Source organism: Malurus melanocephalus, unplaced genomic scaffold (genome assembly GCF_030028575.1).
Source record: "Malurus melanocephalus ecotype Western Australia unplaced genomic scaffold, MMel_1.1 scaffold_613, whole genome shotgun sequence".
Lineage (NCBI taxonomy): Eukaryota > Metazoa > Chordata > Aves > Passeriformes > Maluridae > Malurus > Malurus melanocephalus.
In genome coordinates, this window is record NW_026623845.1 from 11042 (window position 1) to 22287 (window position 11246).

An 11246-nucleotide genomic window follows, 5' to 3' on the forward strand; every position below is an offset into this window, starting at 1 on the left:
TTCTGTCCAATTACTTAATTTCCTGTTTCTTTCAGCACTCCGGCAGCATCACTCAGCAGCCGCCCCCTGTCAGGGCCACCCGGAGGACAGCCAGGGAATGGCACCCCGGACTCCCACCACGCTGCCATGCACGGGTTTGCATTTTTTCCTTTAACCAAACCAGGACCTTCGGTTAGGAAAGGAGACGACGGCGCTCCACACAAGCAGCTCCACACCACATCTTTTTTTTTTTTTTTTTCCACAAATCATTGGTTTATTAGAAAGGTCTTTTTCCCTCATTTTACAGCATATATATATATTTATATATATATCTTATGTGACAAAGTTAAATACAGTCTGTTTATGCTCGTTAAGTAATGACAGGTTAATTATTTTTAGCGCTATCCTGAAGTCCAAAAACAATTCCTGCCCACAGAGTGCTGGGGCTGGGACAAGGACGGGCCCTACGAAGCTCAGCTCTGACAGTAACACTGAATTGTTCGGTATTTACAGGAAATTGAGTCCCTTTTTTGTGACTGCTGTCACTCTGACCTGCTCCGATTTCTCGTTTACACGGTGAGGGAGCTCAGGGGGTTTTGATCCTTTGACTCTGCTTGGTCTGGTGCTGTACTCCTGGATGGGAYAGAGAAGGGGGTGAGGATGGGTGAAGGACAGGGAAAGGGACAGGGATGTCACCACATCCCCCCACTGCTCTGAAATGCCTCTCAAGGCCTGTGACACCGACAGTGCCTGCTCAGCTGGGACAGCAGCAGCTCGTCCCCTGTGCTGGGGTGGGGAAGCTCCCAGGGACAGGGTCACTTGGGAGAACAGGGAAATCCTTTATGGAATAAGCCAGGATGAGCCYGTGTGTGGGATGGGAAATGGTCCTAAGGCTCCTCCTGCACCAGCAGGCCCCACATCACCCACATCACCGCTTCCAAAGCTGGGGGAAAGGAAAAAAAAAAGGGCTTTTGATACTCTGTGAGCACCCCGAATTCCTGCTGCTCCTCAGGCTGCTCCAGTGCCCATTCCTATGGCAGGGAGGAGCACAGCATTACCTGCCAGAGCCACTGCTACCCCCACACCCCTCACCTTGCCCAAGTCTCACCTGTTGGTTTTTTTTTCTTCTGCAAAATTCTAAATGAAGTTTTTTTTTTTGTTTGTTTTTACATTTTATAGTACATAAAAACTTCAAAAATACATGAGCTTGATAAAATATACATGCTTAGTTGTTCTGCATCTAGCTGAAACTATAAATTGAACCTTTACAAGTGTCTTGGGTCACCTACAGCAAACATATTTACACAGAAGCCACCAGAACAAGTACCACTAAGAACTGGCTGTAAAAAATATTATTGCAATATACTACAAATGTAACCTTTGATAGGAGCTACAAAAAGCAGCATCTTTGTTTACAGAGTTCAGTGCAATTCTTTACATTAAAAAAAAAAAMCMAAAAAAACCAAAAAACCAATCCTATAAATTAATAAGGAAACCATCAGTGTTACAGAGGAAAGAACACGCTTTTCACCGCGCTGCGCTCCCCCATCCTCTGTATTGCTTCAATTCCTAACAGGATTTTYCTTCTCTCTCCCATCCCAGTGCCTCTTTCCCAAGACCACAGAAGATGGAATTCAGAGTGATTTTTTCCCCCCTTTCAGGAGAAGAGTGGTCAAAACCTAGACTGGAATTCCGAGAACCTCTCTCCAGTCTGGGTATCCCAGCGTGGTCCTAGCATGGGAGGATACGGACACGGGATGGAGACGGATGGGAGCTCTAGACACACACGCAGAGCTCCTCCTCCTCTTTACACAGAGATCTTCCTTCCACCTTTGCTGTTAACACCAAGAAAAACCCACGTGTGCATTGACAGGAGCCAAGGAACCTCCTGCAATGCCTGAAAACTGAGGCCTCCAGCCCCTCGCCAGTACCCGCAGCCGACAGCTCCCGATGTTCCGTCGCCAATTACAAACCGGATTCAATCATGCTGACTATTTTAATTAGATGACCTCATTACAAGGATTTTTAGAGAACCTATTAGTGTGTRTGAAACCTCATTTATCATATACAAGGCGGCAGAAGGAAGATGACCAAGTCTAAGAATCCAGGGGAAAAAAAGCCTTTCCGAGTGTCTCGCTGTTGTACAGGTGAGATGGTTCTTCTGGAGCGGTGCTGCTGCGTGCACGGAGGTGTCGGAGCGAGACATCCCTGGGAGTGGATACAGCCAACAGCCCAGCCCTCGAGCCTCCGGCTTCTTTGGCTGCTCAAGAGTGAAAGGAAATGCTCAGGCCTCACCAGCCCGCTGGCTCGACTCCAACCCCTTCCCAAAACGCCAAATTTTCTCCTTCCTCCGAGGTTCCTTCATTTTGTCCTTCATGTGCCGTGGCTGGGTGGATGCTGCAAGTCCTGTCCTGAGAAAATGGGGTGCAGCAGGGGGTGGAGGTGCAGGGCCGTGGCGGCTGCGGCGGCCGCGGGCCTGGGGGCCAGCAGGGTCGGGTAGAGAGCGTGAGGGACCGGGTGGAAGGTGAAGGGGCCCGGGTGGATGGCRGACGCCGGAATGATGTGGATGGGGTGGCTGGCCAGGAACGTGGCGGGGTGGCCCGGAATAATCGAGTGGGTCAGGTGGGACAAGGAGATGGGCGTCAGGTGCGGCTGGGGGATGTGGTGGACCTGAGCGAGGGGCTGCGGGTGCGGGTGGGGGTGGATGCCGATGGCAGCGGCGGCRGCGGCRGCGTGGTGCTGCAGGATGGCATGCTGCACCGTGGTGATGGACGTGGCTGACGCCGCCGCCGGCTGCTGGATGTGGATGGGCTGCAGCGCGGGTGCGGCCGGGGCCAGCGCGGCCGAGGCGGGGAAGGCCTTGACYTGCTTGGCCAGCAGCTGCTGCTGGATGTGCTGCTGGGCCGCCTGCTGCAGCTTGCTGTACTTCTCCATCTCCTCAGGGGTGAAGGTGATGGGCTGGCTCTCCAGYGGGGCTAGGGAGGAATCTTCTCCCSCGTCCCGATCCCCTTCCATGCTGGGCTCCCCGCTCTGAGGCACGTAGCCAGGAAAGTGCTCGACGTCTGGAACTAAGGGCATCATACTGGTTTCCACTGGGACCGGCTGATTGCCCCCATCCATGGGCTCCAGCCCGTCGCCGTTGTTCGGATCCGAGAGGAAGTTGTGTGGCATGACCAGATCTCCAGAGCCGAAGCACTCAGGCAGCGCCGGCGCATCCAGGGGAAGGGAYGGCATCTCCACAGCAGCTTCATCGCGTTTCTGCTCATCCAGAGGTTTGTCCTGGATTACCATCACCACGTCTTCCAGGAGAGACTGGCCGGCCAGCTGACCTTCCTCCATGCCTTGGGAACCATCCTCAGCATCCGACAGCTCCTGCTCCTCACCCCTCTCCAAGCCAGACTCCTCATATCTTTTGGAGTTCGGTTTCCGAATGGTTGGCAGCTTCCCAATTAAGGGGAGAACCGGTTTGTTGCCTAAGGAAGGAGGAAGTTTGGGGCCGAAGTAGCCCTGGGGAGGATCTTTGAGTTTTATGCCCACCTTGTTTGGCCCCGACAGCATCTCATCAGTGACACAGGGCTTCTTCTCAACCTTCCTGGACTGAACCTTTTCCAGGAGCAGCTTTGCAGTGAYGGAGTTCCTCTCCTCAGGACTGCAGTCCCCTTCTGAGGCCCGCCCTGTGCCGGAGCCRCTGCTGTTCTGCGAGAGGGAGCCAGACCCTTTCAGATCCTCTCCTTTGCCATCCTCTTTCTTCAGCAGCGACCCTTCRCCTCGGCCTGTCCGGAAATAGTGCGGAGATTGGGAGCGATAGATCTTGGACCTGATGAAGTCCCTTCTGCCGGACCTTCGCTCCTCRGGGCTCTCATGGCCCCGCGAGCCCTTCCGTGACAGGGACCTCTGCGAGTGGCTGCGGGCGCTGCGGCTGCGGTCCCGGCTGTAGCTGCGGCTGCGCTTCCAGCTCCGGCCCGTCACGCTGCGGCTCCTCCTCTTGCTCCGGCTGCGGCTGCAGCTGCTGCTGTGGCTCCTGCCCCGGCTCCTTGATCTCGACCTGCCTCGAGGGTGGGTTCGGCTCCTGCTCCGACTCCTGGACCTGCTCCTGCTCGAGCTGTAGTCATCTTCTGATGAGGAGTACTTGCGCCGCTTTGAGCGGTGGTTGGAGCCGTTGTAGTCGGAGTCATCCTCTGAGTCCTTCGAGCGCTGGGAGCGGCAGCGGGAGCGGTCGCTGTAGTCACTGTAGCTGTCCGAGTAGCTCCTGCAGCGGCTGTAGCGGCTGTGGCCCGAGGATGCATCCGAGCTGCTCGAGTAGGACCTGTGCGAGGAGTGCCTGCGGSCCGAACGCGAGCGGCTGCGCGAGTGCTCGCTGCCCGAGTCGTAGTCGTCGCTGTACTGTGACGGTGACTTCTGCCGGCAGTGCTTGCTGGGGGAGTCCTCATCACTGTCATAGTCACCGCTGCTCTGCCGGCTCCGGTGGCCGCTCCGGGGCTGTGACAGAGCTGAGCAGCGCCTCTTGGCCCCAGGCACCTGCTGCAATTCAGCTTTGTGTTTTTTGCCGCCGTGCTCTTGGCAGGAATTACCCCCATCCTCTTTTTTGCTGCTGCTTCCCTCCTCAGCAGACAGGGATTTCCTCTGGGACTCCTGGGAGCATCGCTTTTTCTTCTGGAAATGGCCGCAGTCTTCAGACAGTTCAGGTTTCAGCGCCTGGTCTGACTCCGTCGAAAGGGAAGATTTACCTTTTTTGTGTCTGTGCCTTTTCCGTTTCTTGGGTTTCTCTTCCCCCAGTTCAGTTTTCCGAGCCTTCTCCTCAGCTTCCTCCTTGTGTTTGCGTTTGTGTCTGCTGGACTTTTTGTGCTTCTTTTTCTTTTTGTGTTTATGGGACCTGCCAGATTTACTCTTGCCCGTGATGCTCTTACCGCTGTCCTCTCCCTCTCCCTTACTGACRCTGCCCACACTGGACTCCTGCTTGTTCTGGGATTTGTTTTCCATTTTTTGAGTAGAATTCCCTACACTTTCAGCATCCTTGGCTTTGCTCACCTCACCAGGTTCTGTGCTCTGAGCGTTGTCCTTACAAAGCCCCCCCGAATCCTTGGATTTCTCTGCCCCTTTCCCTTTCGCGTCCTTGTTCCGGGAGAGCTTGAAGTCGAAGTACAGGGGGTTGCAGCTGTAGGACACCGAGGGCTCAGCTTTGGTGAAGATGAGCAGCTCTGAAGGCCACTGCAGCGTCGTGCTCTCRTCCTTACTCAGGACAGGGAAAAAAGGTCCCGTGGGGTGCTTTGGTCCCTCAGAGCCATCTCTGCAGCCTGAGGCAGGCGGAGCAGCTTCTTTAGCAGTGTCTGGCTCAGGGGGAGTGCTCTCTGCAAGGTGTTTGCTCTCTGGTGTATTTTCATTCTCCGGGGTGTCTTTTCGCTCTGTTTTGCCCTGCTGAGCTGCACTCTCAGTAGTACTCTGCTCCTTCTGCTGCCCCGTGCTCTCAGCAGCCTTCTCCGTGTGCTTGCCAGCTTTGGGTTTGGGAGAACTCCCTTTTTTCGCTTCGTGCGAGTTTTTTTTGTTCACATTTTCAGCTTCCGTTTGCTCAGTAGCCTTCATGAAAAGCAGGAATTGAAAGTTGGGCTTGACTTTACAGTGGGCTGGGGGGATGTAGTGGTAATATTCTGGTTCCACGGCTGTTGGACCATCTTCTCGCCTCATCTTCTTCAGTTTGGATAAGGTGCTGGCCAGAGCCCCGCTGTCCTTGTCGTGCTGGTCATCATCCTCTGCCTTGCCATCAGAATTATTGGTGCCATCGCCCTCCCCAGATTTCTGCAGGCTGCCAGCCTCYGAGGACCCCTTCTCATCACCTTTTGCCCCATCTGGAGAACTGGACTCCTCCACRTGGTCCTTGAAAACGGAAGCGATGGTCTCCAGCTTCACCGGGGTCTTCTTGGCGAAAGAAAAGGACACCCCGATCTTCTGAAGGGGAGTTCCCAGAGAGCTCTTAATGCCAAAGCTGATGGCTTGTGCCCCCTGGGCGGGTGTCTGGCCTGGCATCCCAGTGCCACCRCCTTGTCCGGTGTTCAGGAAGCCTCTGTCTGTGGTCATCTCTGTGGCCTGGCCAGAGCTTGTCTGGACAAAGGAGCCGCTGTTGGCTGCGGAATCATCGTCGTCTCCACCTTCCTCATCCACAGCCACCGTGGTGGTTCTGAACATGGGCCCGCTGCCAGGAGCACTGCGGAAGAGGGGAGAGAGAGAACACGGCTGACTGGAGTCCCTGTCCCTCTGTAGAAGGATCCATCCCTCAGCTGAGGCAGCCTTACACCGTTCAAGGGCTCTTGTGTCCACACACATGCATTAAAGTATCTTTATAAGGACACTTGAAGYTTTTAATAATATTAAATCACTGAAGAAAATGTTTTGCTGGATAAAGCAATTTGTGGATGCTCTGCACGATCACTTTAGTGAATTCACTCCTACCAAAACCACAGCACGAGCCCCAAACACCAGCGTGAAGCTCTGYCCTCAAAATTCGCTCAGGATTCCAGAGCAGGAATGCCAGCACAGCCCAAGGCTGCAGCCCCCCACGCTCCAGGGGTGCTGGGGACTACCCAAACTCACCACTCRGGCTGCCTCCTCTGCTCAGCCAGCTCGTGCAGGCGCCGAAGGGCTTTCTCCTGCTTCCTCTCATCTTTCCGGGATCTCGATGAGACATTGCGAGCAAATTCCCTTTGCTTGAGATCTTTCAACCTCTAAGGCAAAAGAAAGCAGAGACAGATCAGATCAAAGCTGTTTGTGGCTCATCCAAGTGCAGCTCTTTGCTGTAGCACTGGAAATTGTGGTGTCAAGCACCTCCCCAGGGACATTTATTGAGCCAGGATGGAGCAACAGCATCTTAGCTCAGCAAAGCCCATGGAGCACATTGCCATCCTCCCAGCAGCTGAAGGAAAACACAACTGGTGGTCACTTTTTGGCTCTCACTTCAAGTTCTATGTCCCTTTCCAATCAACATGACTGCTTTTCTTTAGCACAGACAACAAAGCTGATTTCAAAGCAACAAGCAAATTCTGGAAGGAAAAGGGGGAAAAGAAGAAGGACTCTTGACTTTGCTGCTCTTGCAGGGTGCAGGTGTACTCGACAAACAGCGCATGACACGAGTCTGAAGAGCACGGGCCAAAGGACAGGAGGGATTAGCTGGTGCCAGAGTTACCCAGGAATGACATTCTGACAAAAGCAATGTACCATTACATTGGAGAAGGAGCCAAAAATCCCATGCAAATGATCCCATAAGCAGATCCAGAATCCAACATACACCACAGTTACTTGTTTTCCTGACAGTAGTTCTGAGCGGGTCTCTCAAGAAACGAAGGCAAGAGGGGTCTCCTGGGGTTCAATATTTTGGAGGGCAGAAACACCAAGTTCCCCACARCTCTTTTCATGAGGGACTAAACCCAGTCCCAAGGAATTCAAACATCCTAACATCACTRATAGGTAGCCAATTCTAAGAGGAAATAAACATCCAAGACTTCAGAACGTTTTGAAAAATCCTTGTCCCAGAGCACTATGAGAAGAGGCTGCTAGTTTTCCCTGGAATGTATGTGGATATTCACATTTTTTTAGAGTGCTCTACAGAAGTTTAAGTAACAGAAAGGAACAAAGACAGACCTCTAGCATCCTAAGGGGACTCACTGTTCTTTTTTAGTGCACAATTCAAAACCCTTTCAAAAGGCTCAGCTYCAGAACGCATCCTGTATTCAGCTTTTGGAAGAAGTTTTGTGTTTTTCAGGCATTTCATGCAGGGCCTGAGAGACTAACGGGACTCAGAGCAGGAGTCACTTTGGAACAATTCTTGTACAGGATGTACAAATCACTGGTGAATTCTAAATACTTCTGGCTGGCTGACTCTGCCTCTTTCCTGGAGCACAGTCAGACTGCCACACACAGAAACAGTGGATCTGGAAACCAACCCAAARCTCAAATTAGACAAATTAAGCTGGCCCAATGTAAAGAGAACATTGCTTTGTGAAAAAGGGAGGGCTCGGACAAGACAGAGGATTCTCTTACCTAATTGTATTTACTAAATGTGGTTGATTGTTACCAAAATCAGGGAGGACACACAAAAAAGATACAACTACAGACACCAGTAGAAAGAAACTCACTCTTGTGATCTGGACTCCCAAATTAGAAGGGTTTGCTTTCAATACATCAGCTGAAAATGTCACACCACAAAGATAAAAAAAAAAAAAAGAAAGTAAAAAAATAACAAGAGTGGAAGAGAAAAAAAAAAAAAAACAACAAGCAAGCATTACTAGAGAGCTGTGGAGGAGTGTGCCAGCTATTCTACGGAGCGGGAGCGGAGCCAGCAGAGCCACGGGACAAACCAGGGTCTGCAGCAGGGTGGGGACACACACGGACACGCACGGACACAGCAATGATCCCACCTGGACAGCAGAGCTACTTTCACCAGGACAAGTAAAGGGCTCAAAGGGTTTTGTGGTCTAYGTTAAATGTTGAAGAGTAAATTTTTTTCCAAGAGGAAGGAAAAAAAAATAATAATAAATGGACTGAGCAACGCTATCAGCTTTTTCATGCTGATTTCGAAAGCGTGTCTGAAATACTCCGGGAAGTTACAGCCACCAACAGCTGACAAAACTATTTCATGGGGGCTGATGCCAAGTCTCGAGATCACTCATCCATTTGGAAAAAAGTATGACCCAGCTATTTACACCAGACATGAACTGTGACCTTTTCCTCTCAAGAGGAAGGTGCAGTGGTGCACTCAGAGCCCCCTGTGCCCCCCAGGCATGGTCCTGCTCATCCCCTAGGACACAAATTGGGCTCAAAGCTGTCAGGAACGATGCAGCTGCCCCCAAGCTCTCCTGCCTCCATTCCATGGCAATTTTAATGCAAACAGAATTAAATGCATTATTAAATGCTGAGCTTTGTGTGTCTCTGCTCCCCAAAACATCCCACTCCCAACACTTAAAATTTAGTGGTGTGAAGCAAATGAAGTACCCCAAAGCACTGGAACTCCAGAATATGCACCACAGATACTCCCAGCTGCACCCAAACCCGGGCCCTTTAGGATGATAAACCACTGGCCCTGGTGTTGAGACTGCTGAGAATTTGTTATTTCCAAAACTGGCAAGAGTTGGTCTGGGTTTACCCAGAGATCCCAAGGCTGAGTTTCTTTTTGTCACACAGGAGTCAGAAGGAAAAAGGGTCTTGCTGGGGAAGTATGGGATAGAAAAGCTCCACAAATGCACTGTGCCAGCTAGGAGCTGGGAAAGTGAAAYGTGGAACAGGAGAGAGCTCAGCTCGTTAGACTGACCTAAACCATAAACCAACACCAGAAACGATTCCAAGTTTGCAAGGAACCTGGCTGGACTGCATTATCTTCCCTGATTACATCCTGGGATAGGGAAAGGGAGGAAACAGGAGCCCACACTGCTCATCTATAACAGTAACTTGCTGCAGGAATGAAAAATACCCAGAACTTTTCAAAACATCCTGTAACTCTCCCCCCACTTATTGCTTCAAGTATGTCACTGAATCCAGTGATTCATCCCTTCAGAGAGCACATAACCAGTTCACTACTGCCATGCCCCAGTCCTGACTGGGAAGAAGCAAYCCAAAGCCTGAAGTCCAATTTCCGAGGGTGAAGGGTGCACATGGAGCACTGAAATGCTGCTCACACACTCCAGGCCTCAGCCTACCCAGGAAATCCTTTGAACTAAACAGATACTTAAGCTCAGCTTACACTRAAGAAATTTCCATCTAATCCTGAGGAGAGTGTTCGTTATTCTAATCCCCCAAAATCTCTAAATGACTTTTTGGCCCACACCATATGTGTGGGTGTGAGGGAGGCTGGATGGCTGTAGGAGGTTGGGCAAAGAACTGCCCCTTCCCCTGCACCAAAAAATTCCAACAAGGATTTAACACAACCAYTCAACCATCCAAAAGACAGGAGCCCTTGTCTTGTTGGGGTGACTCCTCCCTTTTTAAGTCTTCCCATCCTGCTTAGCAAGACAAAGATTTTTTCAGCRGGATTAGAGCCACCAAACCTGTATTAAATCAAACACATGCTTCGTGTTACTACAGAATTTCAAAATCAGGAGTTTTGTCAAATTCCTTCAGTGTGTTTTTTGAGGAAGCTGCAGGTTTATCTAAACAGCAGACATCTTTTCAAACTGGAGGATCACTGGGACCATAAAGCAAAGGAATATTCTGCTGGTTTATTTTTTYATTCTGCTGGTTTATTATTATTACTTCAGCTGTCACAAGGGCCACACCACAGTGACCAGCAGTGACACAAATCACCAGCACTTACATAAAGTTTTCTCCAGATTTCCACAGGCTGTAGGCAGAACTTCACTACCTCCAGCCTTCCTGRGGTTTATTAATAGCTGCCACCCCACTCAGCTTTGGAACAAAGAATTGTATTTTAAGTTTCCAGACTTGTTTCTAACAAAATTCCAAACTCGTCTCTGCATTTCCACAGAAGTGCAAAYGGAGCTCCTGAAGAGCAGGGTTGGTATCAAATCTGCAGCTCCCTCTGGCCTCCAGCACAAAGAGGCCACAGGGAGGGATTATCTCCCAATCCCTGCGTGGCTCAGGAGGGGCTAAACTGGCAAAYGCCACCAGGACCTTACAATTCTCACAAATCTGCTTAAACCAGCTGCTCTCCAGCACCACTGAAAAGCTCCTGAGAGCCCATCCCAGGCACAGCARAGTGGGGAAATCAAGGGGGCTGAGGAGAAGTCGGGAACTACAGCGGCAGGAAAACCACTGGATCATCACAGAATGTCCCAAGCAGGAAGGAACCCCAGAGGATCATCCAACCCTGCACAGACCCCCAACAACCCCACCCTGGGCATCCCTGAGAGCGGTGTCCAAATGCTCCTGGAGCTCWGGCAGCYTCGGGGYCATGAAAAAACTCAGCACACACCAGACTGTGCTGGTGAGATGGCACCAGGTGAGACCTCCGCAGTGCCCAGCTGGGCTGCAGAGCTTTACACGCTCAGGACCTTCTGATTTAKGGATTTTCTCAGTTTAAGGTGCCAAAGCCACAAGGCATCACTGAAACTGAGGCCCACTGAGAGATGTTCTTTGCCTGACAGTGCAGAGCAGAAAGAGCCCCTGGTATTCTCACAAGACAAAAGTATTGTCACATTCTGTCACCAGGACTGAAGGTGTGAGACTTTCATGCCAAAACTCACATTGAGATGGGTCAGACCAGATCCACCTCTGGGGCTCGAGACAGGAGGCAGCTCTGTGATACCAACCCCCTCCTCCCCTGCCAT

The 11246-nt window shown here is 51.3% G+C and overlaps 1 protein-coding gene across 1 annotated transcript in view; it reads right to left on the minus strand.

Annotated features, from left to right (window-relative positions):
* Positions 1–215: 215 nt before the first annotated feature.
* GPATCH8 (G-patch domain containing 8) overlaps positions 216–11246 on the minus strand; it is a 56928-nt gene continuing 45897 nt past the window's right edge. The window contains exons 8-10 of the mRNA XM_057383179.1: positions 8103–8152; positions 6565–6695; positions 216–6178 (exon numbers count right to left, since the gene is read on the minus strand). Of these exons, the coding sequence (XP_057239162.1) occupies positions 2353–6178; positions 6565–6695; positions 8103–8152 (4007 nt within the window). The 3' untranslated portion in view covers positions 216–2352. The remainder of the gene's footprint in view (positions 6179–6564; positions 6696–8102; positions 8153–11246) is intronic.